We start from the raw sequence: 16218 nt of genomic DNA, 5'->3' as shown, positions 1-16218 counted from the left end.
CTTAATTTATTAATATGGAATTAATGTCTTTGAAAAATATAGTGAGTAAATATGTTTAATACTTTATCAATTAATAGAGGTAAAATGGTATATTCATATACCAATCATTATTTTTTTTAATAGGTGTATCAAGTCAAAATTTGACAAGTAAAAAAAAACGAAGAGAGTAATTTAAAATTTTATATAACTAATACATATATAATTTTTGAGAAAATCTATGTATAATTTTATGAATGATAGAAATAACTAATAGTACATGAATAAAAATCATACATTACTGATCCACTCATAAAATAATAGATAAATTTCCTCGTAAATAATTCATACTATTACTGCTACTTACATAACTTTAATCAGTCAAGCTCCAAATTTTCCTATATAAGGAGCCATCCCGAAGTGCACACAAATAAATCTAGTAAACGAAAATGGAGGGGGAGAGGGGGGAGGGGTGGGTAATATATAAGGTTTTGTTTTTTGATTTCTTATTTGGTGTTTTACATTGGAGATTGATCTACATTCATACATTACAAGGCTCATTTCAGAGAGCGCTTTTAATATGAATTTTTTCATACACATGATTCAAATTCGAGTCCTTCGATTAAAGGGTGAAGAGATTTTAATCCATTCCACCATAACTTATATTGTTAACTGTTAAATTCCGTATGTGTCAAATCAAATTAATCACATAAACTAATTACTTTTTCTAACGAATTAAAGAAAGTTAATGGACATAAAGGTCATAAAATGGACCATTTATGTTTATTCAATTTTGATAAGCATGACATAAATGAATTATAATTTACTTAATTTTGATCAACACTTACGTATCATGATGATCAATCAATGTTTAATATTCCTGATATCATTTTCGGTTCTTCAATTTTGATCAGCATGGCATTTTTTTTTGGAAAGTTTCTTAATCTTTGTTAAGCAAGAAAACTTTCAACTAATTAATTTTGTTTAATTTTTTTTCGTTTTCTTGTCCGATGTTCGTATTGAAGTTCTGACTAAATTTGAATCGCGTACTATAAAGCCCAACTTGACGTCATCCTCACCTTTCTCCGACTTATCACTGGCAGTCTGTTCAGTATTCCAAACTCAACGATGGCAACTAAACACGAGATGGTGCTCCCAATATAATTTTTACCATATTCAATGCTTGAATTCGAAAATTCTGATTAAAAATAAAATAATTCCACCACAGCAGCACAACCAATAATGAACTAATTGTTATAGTACATCATTTCGTACATAGTGTGAGAGAGTACCGGTAATGAACTTTCCCAAAGAATACTCCCTGGGTTTATTTTATTTTGCACGCTTCTTAACAATAACAACTAATATAAGAGATTTTATCATAATGTCTTATTAATTGATGTATAATTGTAGATTTTAAAAATTAATTTGAAGAATAAAAATTAATATTCAGAATAAAATTAAAAAATATTTTCTGATATAACTAAAAATAATAAATAAAAATAAAGAGAGACAGACCACTATATGGGTACCTTCAATGAGTTTTCCCAAAGACTTGATGTTTTAATTTCCAAAGAGAGGGAGAGAATACTTTTGTGGTGAAAAACCCAAACTTCTTTTCTTTTGATCACTTTATTAAATTGTCTTGTCACCTGTCAACATAATTAGGTGCAAGTGGTTGTCACCTACAGTAAGACTAACAAGTCACAGGTTTAAATATTCAAATGCTGGATCAAACTATTAACTATAAAGATATTTTTAGATCAATTTTTATTAAGCTTAATTGTTTTATTTATTTTTTAAAACTATTTTAGTTTGTTATAAAATTATTTTTTTCTTTATTATGGTTATAGATAACATATCAAATTGGAAAAAAAAGTTTTTTAAAATTATTTTAACAAAATTTCTCATGAATCAAAATCCATTTTTTTATGAATTAAAGTGGATTGAGTTGAGCTAATGAATGAACGGGTCAATAACCAACCCAAACTTAAACTGATTAGGTTGGAATTGGGAGGGTTTGGTTTGATTTTGCCACCCTAACATAAGATAACTTAATACTCTTTGATTTGTTCATTTTTTTTCTTCTCTAATTTAGATTTTGCAGGTGTCTTATGACATAATAATTGATGTGAATATTTCATTACATTACTCATATTAGTTAATGTTTAATTTTAGATTTTGAAAAATAATTTGGAGAATAGGTACATAATATTAACATAAAACATAAAAAATATATATTATATTTTTAATATAATGGATAAGTAATAAGTAATCAAAGGAAGTACTAACTCCGTTTCAAAATAAGTGTCATATTAGCAAAAATCACGTTCATTAAAAGATCAATAAATATAAATGAGTTATGTGTAGTATACTATACTATCTCTATTAAATATTTCTTGAGAATTAAACACTATTATGAAGTGGAGTGTAAGAATATAGTTGAAAAAATATACTTTTTTTTTTAATTCCTAAAGAGATACTTATTTGGGGACAATTTTTTTTCATGCTATATTGACAATCATTTTGAGATTAGTTCTTTTTATTGCTAAAATAATACTACAGAGCTCACTGTATCTGCATGCACACATAATAGTAGGGCATTATATTTGCGTGCATAAGTAGTATTCATGCGTAAACAATATCTTTATAGTGGAATACACTTTTTTCGTGTACATAACAATAGTGAAATACTACATTGTATGTGCCTGTATAAATAAGTCTGTATGTATACAATATCTCTGCCAAATTATATCCAAAAAGAAAATTAAGTGTATACACATATATATTATTACTTCCTTCGTTCATCTTTACTTGTCTACTATACTATTTTGGAATATCCAACAATACTTGTCTAGTTTATAAACCAATGAATAATTTACCATGATATGTCTATTTTATCTTTGCATTAAATACTATTCATTTTTTTAATAAGGGTGATTTGGTAAAATTATTCTTATCATTTACTGTTTCTTAATTCCTGTGCTAAGTCAATAATGGATAAATATTATTGGACAGAGAGAGTATTAAATCCCAATTAGTAATCCTTGCACGCTTAGCGACCATTGATATTACGTCTTAACTGATTGCAAATAATATACGCCCTCGTTTCAAAATAAATTTATCCTTATCAAAATATTATTTTTTATTGGTAAAAAGATGATTATATATATACACTAATTATGCATCAGTACAGAGTTAATAGCTAGATTGCTAGCAGTACTCGGATTAGCCACTCACTTAATGAAAGGGAAGGCTGCAGTCCTGCTCTTAGGAAGGGTATTGCACTTAACATTCTTAAGATTTTCCAGCCAATTTGGGTCCATGCCATCTCTTATTATTTTAACGTCGACCCCTATACCCATGTCATCCCAGTGTTCATCAGTGGTAGGTCAATCGAAAAAAATATGAATAATAGTTTCAGGCTTGTTACAGATAGCACATAGAGGATTAATATCAATGCCGATGGTACGAAAATAATAAGAAGTTTTAATTCTTCCATGATTGCAAAGCCACAGGAAATACTTGATTTTGTTAGGGCAATTAAGTCTCCAAATCCAATTGAAGTTAACTGTGTGAGCATTTTGATCCGTGTTAGTGTTATTGAGCATATCAGTAGTCCCCCAAATAAAGTTTCGATAAATAGTTTGCGACATAACAAGGAAGCTTAATATATTGCATTAGGTGGGTAAGCTTTGATTAAAGATTCCCCAGAATGCCTTGGAAGTCACTTTTAACCATTTTACCCTGGATAATAGGGAAGCCCTTACCAAAAGTGTTACTAGGGGTGATTTCTAAGATGTTAGCAGTAACTTCTTTGCCTCTCATATGACAGTTATTCGAGAAAATAAGTTTTGATTTATGGTTGTCAAAATATTGTTGTTCCAAATTAAGTATCATGCACCTAAAAGATTTAAGACAAATCTTCTTAATAGTGTTTCATTTTTAAGAGACATTTATTGAGTACGAGTAGTTACATTCAGTAAATTACAGAATGTACTATTTATTTCTTTCTTAATGAATATAATTTTTAATAAGATGACACTTATTTTGAGACGGATGGAGTATTTGAATTATAATCTCCAAATAGCTCATTTTTAAAAATCAAAATAGCTGGATTTTGATTCTTTTGCTTATAAAAGATTGTAAGCAATGGTTTCTGAAATCTTTTTTTTCACCGGTCCTTTGCGTATATGTAAAATGCTGAGGTCTTATCTTCAATATAAGTAACTGAAATTACGAAGAAAAAATAAGAACACATGAATCAGAAGCTTTGTTTTTCATAACATTTATTTATTGTACATTATGTAGAGACATTGATACACCTAAATGGACTCAAGGACAACTTTAACTCCATCTTTGGGAGTCAAAAGGAAAATATCAGATGGATAATGCACATAATTAGGTGACAGAGTGAACTTATAACGCTGCAAAATCATCGACAAAGTAATCTTTACTTCGTTGGTTGTGAAATTCAGCCCAACACAAGTACGAGGTCCCAATCCAAAGGGGAAAAATGCTGCTGCATTGTTGTTAGTTGCTTTAGCTACCCCTTCTGCAAACCTCTCTGGTTTGAAAATGTGAACATCTTCACTCCATATTCGAGGATCATGGTGCAGTGCCAGAATTGGCATGAAAATTGTCATGTTAGCTGGAAGAGTCATGCTCCCTAGTCTAACTTCGCGTTCAACTTTCCTTGTCACTGTAATAACTGGAGGATACAGTCTCATACATTCATTAAGTATCATATTCATCTGCAAGAAACGACAAAAATAAATTGTAAAATATAGTTAAGTAAATAAAAGTGTGATCTCTCTAACAATTTAAACTCTTAGATGAGATGGTCACACAATTCAATATAGTATTAGATGCGATGGTCACCAATCCACGTACATGGCCATGAGAAAGGAGCAGATCTACACATGAAGACGCGTCTTAAAGATATAATCAAGTAAATAAAAACGTACTCTCTCTAACAAGCTAAGCACAATTCAATTCTGAGAGTGTTACTTACTGTTCTTAGTCTTGCAATTGCATCAGAAGTTGGTTTTTCAAGGCCACAGAATGCAACCACTTCCTTTCTGGCTTTTTCTTGCCATTCGGGATGAAGTGCTAAGAGAAAAACAGACCATCCAAGTAAGCTTGTCGTTGTAAGATGACCAGCACCATACAATGTCTTGACCTCGTCGATCATTTGATCTATTGTGATACTCTTGTTCATGTCGGATTCGTGCAAAAGCTTCATAAGTTGCCCTAGGTAATCAGTTCCAAAATTTTCATACTTCCCATCTTGATCCTTTTCTCTTTTCCTCACTAGCTCAAGAACGGAGCTCTTGATCCCTCTTTCAAGTTTCTCTGCTTCAATTTCGTCATCTGTTCTTAGTAGCATACTGCAAAATTGAAGAAATCAATAATTAAGAACGAGGCATAAACTTCCTAAGGAAACTCCATCAAATAGTATACAGATTACCTGATTCCAGGAAATCTGACAGTGTAAACATTTTTTACAGTTATTGCAGTCAATTTTGCCACCATCTCGAAAATATGTTTGCCTTCCATGTAGCTGCTTCCAAATGCTGTCCTGGAAATTACTTCAGTTGTTAACAGTCCAAAATCCTTGAACACGTCGAACTCTTTCCCTTCATGTTCTTTCCATCTTTCCAGCATTTTTTGAACACTTTCACTCATTTCTGGCACCATACGCTGTGCATAATTTCATCCGTTCATACTAAGATCAGTACTTTAACATTTCAAAAGACGAAATTACTGATATAGTAAAGCTCCAAGTACTTACTTTCAGGCTTTCTGCATGGAAAGTGTGGTTGGCAAGTTTTCTTACTTTTGCCCATTTTTCACCTTCATTTGTTATAAGTGCTTCCCCTAGTAGTTTCTTCGCATAGCCTTCCATGTCCATTTTCGGATAAGTGTATTCTTTATTGGACAATATTTCTTTGATAAGCTCTGGTTCAGTGACAAATAAGTATGGTTTTGAGCCATGCCAAGTTAGGAAATTCCTCCCTGTCACCAACCAAACCAAATACAACGAGCAATTAAACGATGAGTTTAAGTTCTATATACTGATGATGGCGTGATTACACAATCAGGTCACTTATAAGGTAATTCCAAACAACTAAAGAGTCGAGATTTTCACTCAGGAGATTCAAAATATATAGAAATCAAGGGGATTCAACATTTACTATGTATACATGAACAATAACTTTTACTTGATATATACAACGTAATTCTTCGGCAAAGGGGGTTCGAACCCCCTTGCGCCCCTCAGATCCATCCCTGACTATACATGAAAATATACTAACCTGCTATCACGGATTAAACTACACTGACAGTATAAGAAACATTTACACGGTCCGTATCTAACTTAAATCCGTAAATGATTATGTGCATCAAATCTAACCTATATTTTCTTACCATACATCCTTGTCCATGTGTAAACATGAGGTTGAATTCTTGGGAAAATGTCATGAGAAATATCCACCATAGGTTTATCCATAGTTTGGCTTCTCATGAGTGATATATCTTTGGTATTCCCATGGGGAAAGCTATAAGGGGGACCTTTAACTCCCTGAGAGCTCATTTTATTTTGTGTTTGAAGTGGCATCCACCATACTGAATGAAGGAATTTTATGAGTGTCCATAGGAGATAGAAGCAAAGGGTAGTGAAAAAGAAGACTAACATAATTTTACCTATATCCATCTTTAGGTAGTTTAAGTTATGGTATGAGAAATGAGTGAAATGTATCATCTCTATTTAACTCTGAGATTATATTTAAACAATTTTTTTTGACAATGATGTGTATGGAATCTGTATGATGGATATAAAGACAGGTACATGTAGATAACAGTTTTGTCATTATGATATGGTATATTTTAGATTTATTAGCAAGAAAATTTAATTAAATATCATATGGTTGTACAGTTAATGGAGGGACAAGTTTTAGGCTGAAAATAACGTTGGGGGCAAATTTGATCCAATAAGTTGAAGGACATTTTTTAAATCATTTCTAAAATGTTAAGGACATTTTTGATTCAATAGGTGGAAGACAGACATTTTGAATCATTTCTATTACGTTGATTGCATTTTTGAACCTTTTCTGTGTAGAAAAAAGTATTAGTTCTTTGTTTTTCAGGAACCCCGTCTGCCGAAGACACTTTTTTTTTAGAACGAGAAATTTAAATTGTTTAGGATTTGGTATTTCCTTCACCCTGATCTCTTATATACAGGTGATTGATCTGATACAATTATGAGTAGTCTAAGTGACTGGAAAAAATAGTTTATTTAACTTTGAATGCAGATGAAGAATGAGCTGAAAACACTGGCAGATAATTTTTTAAAAATAAATACTATAGATTTTCCGTTCGGTCTGAATCTCATCATTCAGCCTATTAATTCATGTTTTCAATCCTAACTGTAACAAGTGGTTTTAGTTTGTTTTAAAGATTTGTCTATATGTTTGCTAGAATTCTGCATCCTTCATAAATCAACAGGATAGCAGAACATTCGAACTTTGTGGTGTCTGGAAGTCGTTAATGATAGTATTAGTGACGAGAAGAAAAGATGCAATGCTTTACTATATCTCGAAAAGTGGAGTTCCATAAAGAATCCGAAAAAAGATTTAAAAAATCGTGATGCAGTTGCCTCTCCAGACACTCAATTGAAAGTACTTGGGATCTTGAATCTCCCGAATACATATTTGTGTATTAGAAGCAACTAAGTTATAAAGTTGGTAAGTATTTGTCCTTCACTCGAGAAATAAGCTTAAATTTCTCCTCAGCTTCTACTTGTTGTCGTATATCAGAAAGTGAAGCTCTATCTGGATGAAATTTCAGCAAGGTTCTTTTGTAAGCAAAACACACCTGAAACAAGAATTTATTCTAAGCAATAAAATGTCTCTCGTGTTGTCCCTCTAACTGCGACTAACACTTCACAAATCGAAAAGAAGAAGGAGACGGTCATACAGAGAAGATTGTAAGACAAGACCAAAGACAACTCCCAAAATCCCAGGTAAAAACACAAGAATGAGAAAACCGTCTGCACGTTCAAATATGAGCGCGAATCTGGAGAGCCAAATCCCAACACAAACTAGCAACAGCCAACACAATATAAGACGAGACAATACTGCGAGAAAGATAAATCAGGTACATACATCAGAATGTGAAACAAAAGGATCATATGATTTCTAAAAAACAAGAGAGATCACCAACCACAATTCAGGGGAAGAGCAAAATAAGAATGCTAATGTTCATAAAAGTATGTTCCCTGGAATTATTTGCATTCATCAGTAGATTCAGGTAATTTAAAACTAAGAAGATATTTAGAGACAGAGTGTAAACAAACCTCATGACTAGTGCCACCACCAACAGTGATTCCCAATCCACGCAATACGAAGTCATATCATGGCATTTCATTTCAAGCATACTGAGTTCCTTTCCAACTTTGGCTCGTATTCTCTCCTTCAATTTCATATTCTCAACGTCCTAAAAAGATTCATCAGCTGGTTTAAACAGTAGGAAAAATTCAAATAACACAGATGCAGCATAAGTGGCATGGACAAAGAAATATAAGACAAACAGGCTGCAAAAAACAGCGAAACAGACAGCAGAAGCACTTGCCCGAAAAAATTATACAATGACAGCAGCACAGCCATCCAAAAATTTTGAGCCACAGTAACAGTTGTCCACCAAAATTTACCAGGTTCAGTAGCATTTGCCCACCAAAATTTACCAGGTTCAGAAGCAGTTGAAAACCCAAAATTTACCAGTTTCTGTAGCAGCTCCCCACCCAAATTTACCAGGTTCAGTATCAATTGCCAACCCAAATTTATCAGCTTCGATAGCAGTTCATCCCAATAAAATTTACCAACTTTGGTAGCAGTTCCCCACCAAAATCTACTAAGTTCAGTATCAATTGCCAACAAAAGTTTACCAGGTTTAGTAGCAATTGTCGAAAAAAGTTTACCAGGTTCAGTAGCAATCGCCCACCAAAATATACCAGCTTCTGCAGCAATTCCCCACCGAAATCTACCAGGTTCAGTAGCAATTGCCCACCAAACTCTACCAGATTCAATAGTAGTTGCCCACCAAAATCTACCAGGTACAATACCAGTTTCCCAACAAAATTAAGTAGTTTCCCACCAACATCCACCAGGTTCAGTACCAGTTGCCTAGCAAAATTTAACAGCTTCGGTAGCAATTCTCCACAAAAGTTTACTAGTTGCCCACCAAAATTTACCAGGTTCAGTATCCATTTGCCAAACAAAATTTATCGAATTCAGTAGCAGTTGCCCATCAAAATTCATCATTAGTACCACTTGTCCACAACAATTTATTACAAAATTCATACTAATTATACTGTATGATATGAATGCACTGATGTCTAATTGATCTCCAATTGATTATTTTCCGTGTTTTTTTTTTTGGTTTTTCATACCGTGTTGCACATTGAAGCCTGATTAAATCTAAATTTACGCAGCTGGTCCCACACTAAGGGATAATAGTGATTCCGTTGCTCAGGTAGTTGAACAGGAGACCTCTAATTAAGGATGTTTTCTGAGTTTAGTTGAAGTCATTCATGTTCCCCAATTCCCACGTCTCTTTGCCTTGGTAATTGTCCAGTTTTTCAATGTAGAATTGGGAAGCGAAAGAGACTGTCAACATTAGGGGTGTCAAAACGATAAGAAAAACTGGCCGAACTTAATCGTACATAATCATTTATATTATTGTTTCATAAAATCGTGAACTTTTATTTAAATGTATAATCATTTCGAACAATTGAAATGGTCTTTTTAATTTATAAAAAAATCAAAAAATTTCGAACAATTAGGACGGTCTTTTTAATTTTTAATTAATAATATTTTAAATATATTTTATAATATTTTAGAAATATAAAAATAACCTAAGCCTTAGGCCTCTAGTGACCGGATGACTTTGGACTTTTTCCCTTTTATTAGCCTTTAATTAATTAGATTTAAAATTAAAAAATACTATAATAGATACTCAATCAAGCATTACCGCAAAATTTATGCAAACACTTTTATTGAAAATTTTAGATCAAACAATACGACAATAAGATTTTACATTCTTGGCTTTTTGGTGAAGAATTGAAGTGTTTCTTGAAGAACACACTTGTGAAAGGAATATTTTAATAATGGTGTATTTTGAGGCGATACTTTAAAATTAAAAAATCGAAACTAAACCGAACCACACCGATATGATTGGGATGGTTTAAAAAAATATAATTTTGGTTGTGCATTATAAAATACACGAAAAGTTGAGATGGTATAATTTTTAAAAAATAGCCAATTTAACCGTGTCATTGACACCCTAGTCAACTTCTTTACATAAGTGATAAGTCTACTATTTCATATTTTTTTGTTAGTACAATTCTTTTCATATAAACTGAAAAACCAGATTGCATTATTATATTTCCAAAAGTTAAACTAAAAGCTGAATTATTTTATGTTTTACTAATTATAAAACTTCAATAAATGAAAGAGCAAACATGAAAAAAGTTTCAAACATCTATCTTGAATTTTGAACAATAAGTATTTTGAATAATGAAAAATTCCTCAAAAATTCACTTAATATGAAATGGAGTAACTAGCAGAGAAGAGTGTTGTTTACACTTTCCAAGACCACCATCTACATTAATCTCTCACTATTTAGCTTCAAATGTTGATCCACAAAAAAAATGAGAAAAATAGATCTCAATGAGTTATTTTTAAATTTCTATATGTTATTTCTGCAGAGACAAATGAATGGGGTGTCTCTAGGTGAGTCTCATGGCAGACCAGATACCGGGACAAAGACGTTGAGGAAGTGCAATGATGGTGAAGGAGCTGATCATGTTATTCCGATTGATGTTGACTTGAGTGAAAGTCTTAGTAATATTATTTTTATCGAGGTCCCTGAATCGACACACAAGAAGTTTCGAGGTAACATAATCTTCATGATGATGATGAAAGCAATGAGAACTGTATTACTACCCAAAGAGAAAGGATCAAGGAGACCTCTGAATATAAAAAGGCATTAGAGGAAGAATTGGCGTCTAGGCAAAAAGCGTTGGCGATTCAGGTTTGTCATGTGTACTTCTTCCTAATAACTTTTTGTAGAGATTTGGTTTTCTGTTATGCTTTTGGTGTTCATTAGTTTGTAACATGTTGTGAATGTCTTTTGATCTCACCTATGCCATAATTGATCAAATGTTCTGTACTTTTGATTCATTGAGTCGAGAGTCTGACAGAAATAACTTTTCTACCTCCACAAGGTAAGGAATTACACTGGATATGTTGTTATTGTTCTCTACTTTTTGTGTGCCTCGTTGTATCCCTCTCCTTAATGTCAATGAAACCTTCTCTCCCATTCATGCTTATAAATTAGAAAATTAATTTATATATATAACCCCATTCTGGTTATTTGTTTATTATTTGTAATTGATGCCGAGAAATCTGTTTGGGACAACCCTTAGGACCAACTGTAGTGCCTTTGAATCTCTGGGATAATGGGTCTGTCCCTCTACCTTCCTCGTCATAAATACCATACTTATTTACATAAATAATATAATGGACATAGAAGTTGTAAAGATATTGCGGTTTAACTCAACCCCAAAAACTAGCTCACAGGGAGAGAATTCCGTATGTCCATTCCCCTCAACCAATATGGGATTCTAACCCACTCTAACACCCTTCTTCAAGCCCATGCCCAACTGGAGTGTGGACCACAGAGGAAAAGCTAAATTAGACGTTTTAAAACATTAACTTTGAAGATTAAGATTGAAGTACTAAAATTTCTAATAGAAAATGCAACCACAGGATCGAAAAGCTAAATTAACCAAAAGAAAGTAAGATTTGTGTATGTAGGAAGATTTACTGTTATCTGACGTGATTTTTACCTATTCAGGTAGAAGAAGCCAAGAAGTTGAAGCTGATGATGAGAAGAAAGAAGGCTGAAAGTATGCGATTATTAGAAGTGGAGAAGAGACAAAAGCAGCGCGTGCAGGAAATGAGAGAAACTCAAAAGAAGGTATAACAACTCGGCCTCTTCTGTTGTCTATTTCATGGCTTTTTGCAGCCTCTTTATCTGATATTTATTTGTGTGTGTCTCTTCCATGCCACTTATGTTGCCTCTGTGTTAATTTGTGATTATAGCATATTTGGATTTTTCCTACAGTTTAAACCATCTGATGAGTCTTTTTAGGACGTAGAGAATATGAGCTTGAAGGAGCAGCTACGAGTTGAAGTTCAGAAGGAACTCAGTAAGATTGAAATGACATGTCATAATATGGCATCGGTGTTGTGTGGATTGGGAATCACTGTTGGTGATGGCACTAGTCATGAGGTTTGTTTACTCTTCTCCGTATGAATGTCTCTTTCTTCTATTTCTGTCTGTCAAGTGTTACTTAGAATAAAATATTGTTTCAGGTGCGCGTTGCTTACAAAAAAGCATTGCTGAAATTTCACACTGATACTTCACAATCTGATATACGACAGCAAGTTGAAGCTGAGGAGAAATTTAAGCTTATTTCTCGAATGAAGGATAAATACGTACCAACCTTATGACTTTAACATTAGGAGATATAAATGTAGTTTATTCTCAAGAAAAAAATTACATAAATAGATCAACATTCTATTGCATTTGAGACTTTAACTCAATTTTCTATCCATATTTCTCCCTTCACATGTGCAGGGCAACTTGGACAAGCTAAAATTCAGCTGTATTATTTGCAATCTGCTGGGACTTAAAAATAAGCAACGAGTTGCATCACCGCATCGTTTTTCTGACTATTTTTCCATTAAGTTTATTGTAACAAACCTGAATTCCTCACTATATTAACAAGACTAGGACACGATTACAACTTTAGAATTGCAATTGCAATATTTAAACTACTGAATTACAGTGAAAATATTGAAATTACAAGTAACTAAAGGATATAGCTAAGAATGGAGATGAGAGGAATCAGACTCTTTGCTCAATAATATGCATAATACTTCTTTCTAAACCATAGTCCCATTAACTAGTTGTACTTAATAGGCCAAATCAACCTTCGGGGAGGCGTTTTGGTCCTATTACTTCTTCTTAGCCCAATAACTGATTCTGTGACATCCATGTTCATATTGGGCTGGGGTTGATTCATAACATTAACTGTTCCCACAAATAATATATCGTTATGATAAGTGACTTTATGTAATGATTAATTTAGTGTGACCACATGATTACCTTTTCTTTTACTTTTCATCTTACCCTTAGTGGTTAACGTCTTACTAAAAGTCCAATGTATATCTAAAAAAAGAAACAACTGGCAAAATGTACATCTTCATAAGAGACATATTTCAAAAATTAAATTGACATATAGTTAAATTTACTTGCATAAGCACCCAATATTATACAATTGTAGCATTATTGATTCCATATTATCATGGCTGTTATTATAATTTTTATAATAAAAGGCAGATAAAATAAAGACAAATGATATTAAATCAATATGATTTTAAAATGATGTCTTCCTCACATAGCCATCAGCAATTCTTAAGATATGAAAATTAGATAATATTCTAAGAGAAAAAAGTACACAGATTGAGACTTCACAATTACTATCTCTTTTTTCTAAGATGGAATTATTGTACACCTAACACCATTTTGGCATGATATAATCCATGGTAATCGTTATCGACACTAAAACTTTCATGGTCCACACCGTCTTTGCATCGAGGTCTTTGTCAAGAGCAAAAACAAGAATGGTGGTTTGAAATGCTATTGATGAAGCCAAAACCAGTATCTGAATGTGTTTGTCTTTTAATTCGAGCTAATATTCTAAACCTTAGTCGAGTACATTAGAAAAAGGCGAAAAAACATAACCTCTCAAGTCCATTCAATATCTTGATTCAAAAAACCCGCAAACATCATTCATATGATGATGATGATGATCATAATCATTCTCGCGGGTTTTCTTTTCATATCTTTGTTAGTGATCCTTATTAGGATCATTAAGAAGCTATGGTGGACTCCATTTCATGTACAATTTATGATGAGATCTCAAGGTATACAAGGTCCTCCTTACAAGTTCCTACATGGAAACACCAAAGAGATTGTCGAAATGAAAAAAGACTCCATAAACAATGCCATGGATCACTTGTCACATGACATATTTCCGAGAATTCTACCTCATATATTTTCTTGGAAGAAACTATATGGTAAATTTAAAAGATTATCATACATTTTGTTGTTTAACTTGGTTTGTATTTTCTAAATTTCTCATGTCACCTAACTATAGGGGCAAATTTTCTCTACTGGTATGGACTGCAACCTGAACTAGTAGTGACTGAACCAGAACTTGTCAAAGAAATACTGAGCAATAGAAACAACAATTATCCCAAAATAGATCTTGAAGGCTTTTCCAAGAAGCTTTTTGGAGATGGGGTTGCATCATCTAAAGGCGAAAAATGGGTAAAAATGAGGAAACTAGCCAACCGTGTTTTTCATGGAGAAAGCCTAAAAGTAAAATTCTTGTGTAATTTTTTTTGTAAGGAAGTTCCTCTGCTTCCTCTAGAACTAATTTTTTTTATTCCCTCAGAGTATGATTCCAGTGATGATTATGAGTTGTGAGACCATACTCGAACGGTGGAAGATTTATGAAGATAAAGAAATTGAAGTGTTTGAAGAGTTTAGACTATTAACATCAGAGGTCATTTCCAGGACTGCTTTTGGAAGTAGTTACTCAGAAGGACAGAACATCTTTGATATGCTGATGAAGTTAGCTTTGCTAGTTTCCAGAAATTCTTACAAAATTAGATTTCCAGTCATCAAGTAAGTCCCTTCCTCCACGGGACGTGCATACACTTTCAGCTCTTAATGCTTATCAACTACGTTTGATCAGTTAAGCCAACAGGCTCTTAATGTAACATTTTATGTAGTCAAATTTGGAAAAGCTGTGATGAAATAGAGTCAGAGAAACTCGAACAGGGCATACGTGACAGCATTATTCGGGTAATAAAGAAAAGAGAAGAGGAAAAGATTGGTGAAGAGCTTAACTTTGGAAGTGATTTCCTTGGGAAACTCCTAGAGGCCTATCAAGATTATGGAATATCGATAGAAGATATCGTTGATGAGTGCAAGACATTTTATTTTGCTGGTCACGAGACGACAACTCTTTTGCTTGGGTGGACAATCTTCTTGCTAGCTACAAACAAGAAGTGGCAAGAAAAAGCAAGAAAAGAAGTTGTTGAATCATTTGGCCACAAAGTTCCTAATGCAGATGGCCTATCAAGACTGAAAATTGTAAGCATTAGAGATTAATCAACAATTTTTACCATACATATCAATCGTTTATTATCAGTTTCAGTACTTCTATATTCAATTACGTAATTGTTCATTTATACATCTTGTGTTTATCAATGTAGATGAACATGATTCTTGATGAATCTCTAAGATTGTACCCTCCAGTACCATTCATCAAAAGGAAAGTTGACAACAAAGTTCAGCTAGGGAAGCTAACTTTACCACCTAAAATGCATCTCTATATATCACCATTAGCGGTTCAACGTGATCCTAAAATATGGGGAGAAGATGTTCATGTTTTCAAACCGGATAGATTTGCTGAAGGGGTTGTTAAAGGTACAAATAACAATCCAGTAGCATATTTGCCATTTGGCTATGGACCTCGAACTTGTTTAGGCTTGAACTTTGCAATGATCGAAGCAAAAATTACTCTTTCGATGATTCTACAACGTTACATGTTCACGATTTCACCAACTTATGTTCACTCTCCTGTTCAGCTTTTTATGCTTCGTCCACAGCATGGAGTTCAAGTCATTCTCCACAAGATTTAAGGGTCTCTTGTTGTATGTAAAGATGAACAGGGACTTGATTATTGGTCTAATATGAAGCAAATAAAACTCTATTTATTTGACATGTCTCTTGAGTTAAACCCCTATATTGCTCCCTTTTATATATAGTGGCATAAATACTAACTATTCTGAAAGAATTATGAGTGATCATCTGAGATATTATTATACGATGAATGTTGTTGAATAAAGTACTAAAATGAGATGTGGATTGTCAATTTCACTTGGGTAAAAATGAACATCGAAGGGCAAAATCGTGGGAATACATTGACAGCCCCTTAAATTTGTCAAGATATTCTATTTAGACACTCGACTAGGTGTTTATGAAATTATTATAGCATAGTAATTAGGGGGAGGGGGCTTTGAAATAAGTCATGTTCTAATT

At 33.0% G+C, this 16218-nt stretch overlaps 3 protein-coding genes and 1 pseudogene across 4 annotated transcripts; 2 read left to right on the top strand and 2 right to left on the bottom strand.

Annotated features, from left to right (window-relative positions):
* Positions 1-4236: 4236 nt before the first annotated feature.
* On the bottom strand, positions 4237-6720 carry LOC129880054 (cytochrome P450 CYP749A22-like). Its single transcript, XM_055953890.1, has 5 exons — positions 6406-6720; positions 5771-5994; positions 5447-5679; positions 4991-5366; positions 4237-4730 (listed from the first exon to the last, which is right to left on the bottom strand). Exons 1-5 carry the CDS (start codon positions 6689-6691, stop codon positions 4302-4304), a joined length of 1548 nt encoding a protein of 515 aa, XP_055809865.1. The 5' UTR covers positions 6692-6720; the 3' UTR covers positions 4237-4301.
* An 832-nt stretch (positions 6721-7552) lies between these two features.
* LOC129880058 (uncharacterized) lies at positions 7553-9540 on the bottom strand (annotated as a pseudogene).
* A 934-nt stretch (positions 9541-10474) lies between these two features.
* LOC129880057 (uncharacterized) lies at positions 10475-13311 on the top strand. Of its 2 annotated transcripts, XM_055953893.1 has the most exons (4): positions 10475-11067; positions 11893-12015; positions 12190-12330; positions 12414-13311. In XM_055953893.1, exons 2-4 carry the CDS (start codon positions 11920-11922, stop codon positions 12549-12551), a joined length of 375 nt encoding a protein of 124 aa, XP_055809868.1. In that variant the 5' UTR covers positions 10475-11067; positions 11893-11919; the 3' UTR covers positions 12552-13311. The 2 variants fall into 2 exon arrangements, with proteins under 2 accessions (XP_055809868.1, XP_055809869.1); XM_055953894.1 differs by lacking the exon at positions 10475-11067 and having other exon boundaries at positions 11590-12015.
* Positions 13312-13497: 186 nt separating this feature from the next.
* On the top strand, positions 13498-15893 carry LOC129880055 (cytochrome P450 CYP749A22-like). The gene is made up of 5 exons (XM_055953891.1): positions 13498-14183; positions 14264-14487; positions 14564-14796; positions 14904-15267; positions 15390-15893. The coding sequence occupies exons 1-5, from the start codon at positions 13901-13903 to the stop codon at positions 15816-15818; spliced, it is 1533 nt and encodes a 510-aa protein (XP_055809866.1). The 5' UTR covers positions 13498-13900; the 3' UTR covers positions 15819-15893.
* Positions 15894-16218: the final 325 nt, after the last annotated feature.

The sequence above is a fragment of the Solanum dulcamara genome, chromosome 2 (genome assembly GCF_947179165.1).
Source record: "Solanum dulcamara chromosome 2, daSolDulc1.2, whole genome shotgun sequence".
Taxonomy (NCBI): Eukaryota; Viridiplantae; Streptophyta; class Magnoliopsida; order Solanales; family Solanaceae; genus Solanum; species Solanum dulcamara.
Note: the sequence above shows the minus strand (reverse complement) of the source record. Positions and strands in the feature narration are given on the sequence as shown.